Below are 9780 nucleotides of genomic sequence, written 5' to 3' on the forward strand. Positions count from 1 at the left end.
GGAGGCAGGATGTGGGCAGAGTCCCGGCTTTAAACACAAACTGCTGAAACTCGGGCAAATCACGAACCCTCAGCCTCCCCATGCCCAAAAGGGTGTGCCCGCGTCCGTGCGTGTGCCTGTGCGCGCACGCGTGTGGGTGCGTGTGCACGTGTGTAGCATTCTCTGCTCTATCAATTCTATTGTCAAAAGCAAGTGAAATCAGCCCTGGCCCGTGTGGCTCAGTTGGCTGGCGTCATCCTGTGCGCGGTGCACCGAAAGGTTCCCGGACACAGAGGGGGCTGCGGGCTGATCCCTGGTAGGGGCCTGCAGGAGGCAGAGCACTGATGTTTTGCTCTCACATCAATGTTTCCCTCCCCCCCTCTCTTTCTTCCTTTTTCTCTCTCAAACATCAATTTAAAATATATATATTTTTAAAGTAAATGTAATCATACATATGGAAGTTCCCTTAGAAGCACAAAAGTACCAGGTTAAATGACTTGAGTCCTAACATGAATTCTCTTTAGGAAAGTATTTCGGGCAAAATGCTTCTGGCACCATTGAATGTGCTAGAACAAAATTCACAAAAAGTTTGAGCGATGACAAGGCAAGCCACCCCCTCCCTTTGCCACTCCACGAAATGAGGGCTAATTTCCTGGAGAGGAAGAATGACCCATTCACCCTGCGGGAAACAGGTTGCCGCGGCCACAGCATCTGCAGCTGCACTGAGAAACCCTCTCCCTGGCTACACTGCATTTCAGAGGGTGATCTTTCCCTCCGTTGGAACTCTACGGGGGGCTGAACCTTGGAGCCACTGCGGAATCTGGCAGTGTCAGAGGTGAGGATGGACTGGGGTGGGCAGGAGGCGGGAGGGGGAGAGCTGCCCTGGTTTTGGGGGCCTCCGTGGTCCCCACTCACCTATGATCTGTGGTAAGGAGCCGCTGTCCAAATCAAGCAGCACCGTTCCCGTCTGCAGGCAGGTCCGGAGCTCGAAGAGGCTGTGCAGGGACAGTGTGGCCACGTGGGGCTTGCTCCAGCGTTCGCCTCCTTCCTCCACCTTTTCTTCAAACTTTATCCACCTGGGAGGGGTGAGGATAGGGCTCAGTGTGGCCTGGCCCGACTCACCGGTGGGGGAGGAGACCGACTTCCCGATGTCCGCCAAGGAGCGGTGGATGGGCTTCGTGGTTTGGTGCCGGTGCTTCCTCAGGAGGACGTAGCTGACCCTCTCCCGGAGCTCTGGCCGCAGGAGGCCGTCCTCGATTTGCTTCTCAATGACGTCATCTAAGGGGACAGAACGGGACAGAAGGAGCAGGGTTGTGGGGTCTTCTGTTTCCTCTGTTATTTGTGGGATTAAAAGTGAGCTAAAGGAGGCAGGATGTGGGCAGCGTCCCGGCTTTAAACACAAACTGCTGAAACTCAGGCAAATCACGAACCCTCAGCCTCCCCGTGCCCAAAAGGGTGTGCCCGAGTCCGTGCGTGTGCCTGTGCGCGCACGCGTGTGGGTGCGTGTGCACGTGTGTAGAATTCTCTGCTCTATCAATTCTATTGTCAAAAGCAAGTGAAATCAGCCCTGGCCCGTGTGGCTCAGTTGGCTGGCGTCATCCTGTGCGCGGTGCACCGAAAGGTTCCCGGACACAGAGGGGGCTGCGGGCTGATCCCTGGTAGGGGCCTGCAGGAGGCAGAGCACTGATGTTTTGCTCTCACATCAATGTTTCCCTCTCTCCCTCTCTCTCTTCCTTTTTCTCTCTCAAACATCAATTTAAAATATATATATTTTTAAAGTAAATGTAATCATACATATGGAAGTTCCCTTAGAAGCACAAAAGTACCAGGTTAAATGACTTGAGTCCTAACATGAATTCTCTTTAGGAAAGTATTTCGGGCAAAATGCTTCTGGCACCATTGAATGTGCTAGAACAAAATTCACAAAAAGTTTGAGCGATGACAAGGCAAGCCACCCCCTCCCTTTGCCACTCCACGAAATGAGGGCTAATTTCCTGGAGAGGAAGGATGACCCATTCACCCTGCAGGAAACAGGTTGCCGCGGCCACAGCGTCTGCAGCTACACTGAGAAGCCCTCTCCCCGGCTGCACTGCATTTCAGAGGGTGCTCGTTCCCTCCGCTGGAACTCTACGGGGGGCTGAACCTTGGAGCCACTGCGGAATCTGGCAGTGTCAGAGGTGAGGATGGACTGGGGTGGGCAGGAGGCGGGAGGGGGAGAGCTGCCCTGGTTTTGGGGGCCTCCGTGGTCCCCACTCACCTATGATCTGTGGTAAGGAGCCGCTGTCCAAATCAAGCAGCACCGTTCCCGTCTGCAGGCAGGTCCGGAGCTCGAAGAGGCTGTGCAGGGACAGTGTGGCCACGTGGGGCTTGCTCCAGCGTTCGCCTCCTTCCTCCACCTTTTCTTCAAACTTTATCCACCTGGGAGGGGTGAGGATAGGGCTCAGCGTGGCCAGGGTCCTCAGGAGGGGCCCCTACCTGGGTCTCCTCAGGAGAGGGTGTTGGCCTGCAAGTTATTCTGTGCTCGGCATTGGGGCATTGGCTCTAGAGCAGTGGTTCTCAACCTTCTGGCCCTTTAAATACAGTTCCTCATGTTGTGACCCAACCATAAAATTATTTTCATTGCTACTTCATAACTGTAATGTTGCTACTGTTATGAATCGTAATGTAAATATCTGATATGCAGGATGGTCTTAGGCGACCCCTGTGAAAGGGTCGTTCGACCGCCAAAGGGGTCGCGACCCACAGGTTGAGAACCGCTGTTCTCTAGACTCACAGGTGGAGGATCTCTCAGAGACCCCCTCCCTCTGTCCCCACTCCTCCTGGTGCTGTCGTGCTCAGAGCAAAGTGGCATCCAGGGAATGACCACAAATGGGCACAGGGGTCTTTTGCAGGGGTGGTGGGTATGCTCTGAAGCTGGACTTGGTGACGGTTGCACCCCTTCCTCTGTCCCCACTCCTCCTGGTGCTGTCGGCCTCAGAGAAAAGTGGCATCCAGGGAATGACCACAAATGGCACAGGGGTCTTTTGCAGGGGTGGTGGGCATGCTCTGAAGCTGGACTTGGTGACGGTTGCACCCCTTTGCACAGGTACTAAAAACCCTTTAACTGCACACTTACAATGAGGGAACTTTACGGTGTTCTAGAACAACAAAGCTGTTAAAGTTCCTGTTGGAACCTGGTTACCTGGGGCTGGTCACTCGTGTGTGCAGTGTCTGCCTCATGGTGTGGTTGCTGGGAGCGTTTCCTGACGGGTTCTACGGCAGGACCTGTGGTTCCCAAGCATGTGCCCTAGACTTTTATCCTGAACGTTCAGGTTAAAATCCAAATGTCGACTGGGGAAGGAAAGATGCTAGACCACAGATGTGTGAGAATTTGTCTTTTCTAGAAGCCTTGGAATCAGCTGGGTGGAGCGGGCTGAGTGGTAAGGCCTGGACAAAGTAGCACCTGCCCGGGCCTCCCTGCAGGGGGCAGCACCTGATCGCCTGAAGAGCTACCTGGAGCGCAAGGTCCGCGAGCGCAGCTCTGTAAGATGTCAGCCCCAAATTAGTGGGGAGCTTCCAGCTGTTCCAATCAAACCCCCAAGGGAGTGTTGTGGACCGTGACTACCTAATTCTAAAGTTCCTCTGAAAACGGTGCCGTCTGAGAATGGTGGGGAAAGTCTGAAAAAGGAGAAGAATGGGGATGGGACATGATTCTAGTAGATATAAAACTTTCTAAAAAGCTTCAGTCATTAAAACGTGCGGTTCCAGTCCAGAGACAGACAGAGGGATCATGAAAACAACCTGGACCCCCATGGGAATTTGGGTTTCGAAGGAGGAGTTGTTTTAAAGATGACCAACCTGCCCCGCTAGTGTGGCTCAGTGGTTGAGCCTTGACCTCTTAACAGGAGGTCACGGTTTGATTCCAGGTCAGGACACATTGCTTTCGAAATTTTAGAAACAATAAAAAATAAGAAGGTAAAGGCATTCAAAGCTCTCCCAACCAGAAGACACCATGGTGGATATTTTGATGACTATCATTGTAGATCTCTGTGTGCATGAACACACATGTGTGCACACACAATTTTACATTATTGACACCATGGGGGGGGGGTAATATCTCATGGACATCCTTTCATGTTTATTAAATTGATATCATTTTAAAGTCTCTTTGGTACTTCGTTTTCTGAATGGACCATAATTGATACAAATAATCCTCACTTGGTGGACATTTATTTAGATTATTTCTAATTATTCTTTATTATAAATAGGTTGGTTTGAGTAGCCTTGGCCCCTGCCCAATAATTTCCTTAGAATAAGCTCTCACAGGTGAAATTGCTGTCTGCCTATTTCTAAGTATATGGCATACATTGCCAAACTGTTCTCCAGAAATTGTGCCAATTTACACTTCCACCAACGTCCAGACCACCTCACATTTCTCTGAAGTCCCCCAAACTCTAGTGTTGCCGTTTTTTTCACCTTTGTTCTGGAACTGAAAATCATGTTACATTTGCATTCTTTTGGTTACTAATGGAGTTGAATATCGTTTCCTTTGCCAGATTCCCTCTTGACACAATTGCTTGAGTACTTTGTATTGTCAATATTTAACATTCTGATTTAATATCTTTATTTGAGATCAGTTAACCGGGCACCTGGTGAGGCCTGAGGGCTTGAAGAGACACAGGATGAGGAGGTGTAATTAGAGGAGACCTGGGAGTTGAAGACCTAAAACACAGGGGCTGGAGCAGAGACCACGCAGACACTTGCCTCGGAGACTCACCAAAGTGCTGCTAACTTTTTAAACGGGGAGATCTACTTGGGGGAACACCATTTGAATGATAGCAGACCCAAGTCTGTACGATACCAATCCAAAGTTTTCCTAAGCATTGTAGTAGCATAAGGATTTGCAAGGAAGAGATGAAAGAACAAGTTCAAATGTTTTGGTCAAGAGGATGCCCACCTTCTCCCTGAGAGTCTTTCTTCTACTCAACAATCACATTGCCCTTTTTTTTCCTCTCAAAAATACACAAAATAGCCCAGCCGACATGGCTCAGTGGTTGAGAGTCAACCTCTGAACCAGGAGGTCACGGTTCAATTCCCGTCAGGGCACATGCCTGGGTTGTGGGCTCAATCCTCAGTGTGGGGCTTGGACCTGTAAGTCCATTTCTTTCACCAGGTGGGGGAAGTTTTCTGCCATTATTTCTTCAAATAGGTTTTCAATATCTTGCTGTCTCTCATCTTCTGGCACCCCAATTATTCTGATGTTTGTACGCTTGAAGCTGTCCCAGAGGCTCCTTACACTATCTTCGTATTTTCGGATTCTTTTTTCATTTTGCTTTTCCGGTTGGGTGTTTTTTGCTTCTTCGCATTTCAAATCTTTGGCTTGATTCTTGCGCTCCTCTGGTCTGCTATTGGGTGTCTGTATAATATTCTTTATTTCAGTCCGTGTATGCTTAATTTCTAGTTGGTTCTTTATCATAGCATCGAGGGTCTCATTAGTTTTCGTGACTCTCTCCTCAAGTTTATTGACAGCTTCTAGCACATTTTTGCAAGCCCTCAAAATTGCGATTTTTAGCTCTATATCCTCCATTTCTGTCATGTTTTTTTGTCTCCGCATTTTTTATGCTTTCTTGGTGCACCCCCTAGTGGTCTTTGTGCGCAGTCTTGTTCTAGTTGAGCCTTGATTGTTGTAGTTAATACTAGAGGGATTTGACCACCAGGCCGACTGGCTGTGTGAATCAGCTGTGTCTGCCGCGGAAAACTTCTGTCCTCTGGGGAGGTGCTAATCTAGCCTTTGCCTGAGGCTATCCGGCAAATGGCTCTGCGCAGGGCTTGGGCGGGGCGGGCTCAACAGGGCGGGCGGAGGGAGCCGTTATGGTGCCCTCAGTCCTGTTCCCAGAGGCTCTGCTTCTCAGAACCCCCGGAACCGCTGCAAACCTCGGAGGGAAAGCTGCCTTCCAACTGATGCCAGACACTCCCGCTTCTCCCGTTTGGGTCCGAGTCCCCAGCGATTCGCCCGTATCTGGAGCTCAGAGTCTGAGACTCCCCCCTGACCGAAAACGACAACCGCGCTCTCAGCCACCAGCCCGCTTTGCGCGCGCACCTCCGCACCTGAGTTTTTTCCACACTGCGCCTCCTCTGAGCCTCGGTGTGCTGTTATTTTTCCTTCTAGTTGAAGAGTCTCTCCTCAGCCAGCCTTCCTGTGGTTCTGGGTGATGTCCGTTCCGTCTTTTAGTTGTATTTTTGAAGTGGTTGTTTGCGGCAGCAGTCTCCGGTGTTTACCTATGCCGCCATCTTGGTCTCTCTCTCTAATTATTCTTTATTATAAATAGATTGGTTTGAGTATCCTTGGCCCCTGCCCAATAATTTCCTTAGAATAAGCTCTCACAGGTGAAATTGCTGTCTGCCTATTTCTAAGTATATGGCATACATTGCCAAACTGTTCTCCAGAAATTGTGCCAATTTACACTTCCACCAACGTCCAGACCACCTCACATTTCTCTGAAGTCCCCCAAACTCTAGTGTTGCCGTTTTTTTCACCTTTGTTCTGGAACTGAAAATCATGTTACATTTGCATTCTTTTGGTTACTAATGGAGTTGAATATCGTTTCCTTTGCCAGATTCCCTCTTGACACAATTGCTTGAGTACTTTGTATTATCAATATTTAACATTCTGATTTAATATCTTTATTTGAGATCAGTTAACTGGGCACCTGGTGAGGCCTGAGGGCTTGAAGGGACACAGGATGGGGAGGTGTGATTAGAGGAGACCTGGGAGGTGAAGACCTAAAACACAGGGGCTGGAGCAGAGACCACGCAGACACTTGCCTCGGAGACTCACCAAAGTGCTGCTAACTTTTTAAACGGGGAGATCTACTTGGGGGAACACCATTTGAATGATAGCAGACCCAAGTCTGTACGATACCAATCCAAAGTTTTCCTAAGCATTGTAGTAGCATAAGGATTTGCAAGGAAGAGATGAAAGAACAAGTTCAAATGTTTTGGTCAAGAGGATGCCCACCTTCTCCCTGAGAGTCTTTCTTCTACTCAACAATCACATTGCCCTTTTTTTTCCTCTCAAAAATACACAAAATAGCCCAGCCGACATGGCTCAGTGGTTGAGAGTCAACCTCTGAACCAGGAGGTCACGGTTCAATTCCCGTCAGGGCACATGCCTGGGTTGTGGGCTCAATCCTCAGTGTGGGGTGTGCAGGAGGCAGCCGATCAATGATTCTCTCTCATCACTGGTGTTTCTATCTCTCTATCCCTCTCCCTTCCTCTCTGAATTCAATAAAAAATATTTTTAAAAATACACAAAATAAATTATACTGTTACTTTGTCACTGAAGATGCTATTGCTACTCCGTGGCCTTACCCGCCCTGCGCGCCCCCCCCCCCCCCCAACCCCCCCCCAAAAATATTCACCCAAAGGTGACGTGTCCCAGTGCACTTGAGTTGATTTCTCTCTACACTGTTTCCTAAACATCCTGGGGGGCATTCCAGGCGGCTCTCTCCATGACATCCCCTTCTTCAGCTTTCCACCTGCCCAAACGCACCTCCCCTGGAAGGAGGGGGTGAGAGCACACCTCTTCTTTGAAACATCCTCTTATTAACTCCAGATAGCAAGGACAGCCCGTCCTCTCCCCCTCCACTGTGTCAGGCACCTACAAAACATCAGTTCTATACCCAAACAGACAAGAGCACCAACCCACCCGAGCCGTCTGCAGAAAAGCCAGGTTACCCATTCCCGGGTCCAGGGTAAATGCCAGAACTAGATTTCTGCTGCTGGCACCCCTAACTTGATTTCCAGAAATTCACATGACGACTTCAAAAGTACTGGAGGACTTCAGGAGGAACACCTCTCTGGTTCTCCTTGCAACTATTTTGGGGATCAAGATGTTGAAACAGCAAGCCTGCGAACTGGAACTCGATTTTGTGGGTTGTTTTTTCTTTTTATTTCTTTTTCTAAAACCAAATTTTTATTCTCTGGTTTGAAAAGGAGGGCAAGTGGTGGTTCTGTTTAGTTCCAGAGAACATCAATTTTGTGTTTTGAATGGCGACAGCTAGAAACAGAGCTCACTTTGACCTTGAGTGGAACATGGACACATGGGGGACCCAACCCCTGCAACAGAGGTTTCCAGCGCTGGCTGCCTGTTAGCATTTCCTGGAGGGATTTGAAAATACTGAAGCCTGGGTGGTGGCCCATCAGGAGTGGCCTGGCCATGGAAGCTCCTAGGTTATTGGACTGCGCCCTGAGGTTGAGGAGCCCTTGCTCTGCAACCATATAGAACTTGTGACGAGGGGCAGTTGGACCTGTCTGGGTTCCCACTGCAGGCAAGCCGCTCTGGGCACATGGTCCCATCCCCCTTACGCCAGAGGGGACGTGGCCTCTATCCCTCAGGGTGGCTCTGAGAACACCTGGTGAGAGTGGAACCGCAAATCCAGAGCCTCTTTTCTAGTATGGCCATGTTTCTTTCTTTTTTTTTTCTTTTAAATTCTCACCTGAGGATATTTACTCCATTGATTTTTAGAAAGAGTGAAAGGGAGGTGGGAGAGAGACAGAGAGAGAGAGAGAGAGAGAGAGAGAGCGAGCGCAACATCCATGTGAGAGAGACACAGCTATTGGTTGCCTCCTGCATGCGCCACACGTGGCCCAGTGCCAGGGAGAACCTGCAACCCAGATACATGCCCTTGATCGGGAACCAAACCTGAGGCCCTTTGGTCCACAGGCTGACTCTCTAACCACTGAGCAGACTGGCCAGGGCCACTTTTGTTTCACTGTGCCTACAGATCATCTGGGGATCTTGTTAAAATGCGTATTCTGATTTAGCAGGCCCAGGATGGGGTCCAAGATTCTGCATTTCTAACAAGCACTCAGGCAGGTCACCTTCAAGGATCATAGGTCTCTGCAGTAGAATGTCCTCTTCCTTCTTTTCCAGATCCGATCCCTTCTTTTTCTATCGCCTGGCAAGAGTGCCATCTCCTCTACTAGTAAAAGCCTCTCCCACTCATCCCCCTTATTTCTCCTATAACAATCACCTGGGACAGGGCTTTGATCTTAAGTATGCATCAGGATCATCTGACAGCCTTGGGAAAATGCAGATTCCGGCTTCCTGATTCCATGGGTCTGGGGTGGAGGGGAGGGAACGCCAAGCATGTGGACATTTCTAACAAGTTCCCTGCTGCTGCTGCTGGGGCTGCTGCTGCTCTGGGGACCACACTTTAAGAACCACTCTCCTGGAATGCCGATTCTTAAACTTGGTTGCACATAAACATAGCTAACATGCTTTTAAATCTACAGGTCTAGATCATATCATGGCCCAATTCACATCCGAGTATCTGGATGGGACCCAGGCAACTCTGCTGCAGGTGGTTCTAGGTAAAATCCAGGGGTCCTCAAACTATGGCCCGCGGGCCACATGCAAATACAAATATTGTATTTGTTCCCGTTTTGTTTTTTTACTTCAAAATAAGATATGTGCTGTGTGCATAGGAATTTGTTCATAGTTTTTTTTAAAACTATAGCCCGGCCCTCCAACAGTCTGAGGGACAGTGAACTGGCCCCCTGTTTAAAAAGTTTGAGGACCCCTGGTAAAATCCCTGACTTCTGGAGCTCAGAGGCTAAAATCACTAATTACAGTCGATCCTGTTTTCCCATTGTTTGGTACAAACAGATGGTCCCGACTTCCAATGGTTTGACTTTCGAGTTTTTGGCTTGACAATGGTGCAGAAGTGATAGGCATTCACTAGAAACCATACTTGGAATGTTTAATTTCGGTCTTTTCCCAGGCTAGCGATGCTGCCTGCTACGATACTCTCACGATGC

The 9780-nt window shown here is 49.3% G+C and overlaps 1 protein-coding gene across 1 annotated transcript in view; it reads right to left on the reverse strand.

Annotated features, from left to right (window-relative positions):
* Nucleotides 1-9780, reverse strand: part of SLC4A5 (solute carrier family 4 (sodium bicarbonate cotransporter), member 5) — an 89395-nt gene that overhangs the window by 37766 nt on the left and 41849 nt on the right. Inside the window, exons 6-7 of the mRNA XM_005869430.2 lie at nt 2237-2397; nt 1102-1257 (exon numbers count right to left, since the gene is read on the reverse strand). Coding sequence (XP_005869492.1) covers nt 1102-1257; nt 2237-2397 — 317 coding nt within the window. The remainder of the gene's footprint in view (nt 1-1101; nt 1258-2236; nt 2398-9780) is intronic.

The sequence above is a fragment of the Myotis brandtii genome, unplaced genomic scaffold (assembly GCF_000412655.1).
Source record: "Myotis brandtii unplaced genomic scaffold, ASM41265v1 scaffold294, whole genome shotgun sequence".
In the NCBI taxonomy this organism is placed as follows: domain Eukaryota; kingdom Metazoa; phylum Chordata; class Mammalia; order Chiroptera; family Vespertilionidae; genus Myotis; species Myotis brandtii.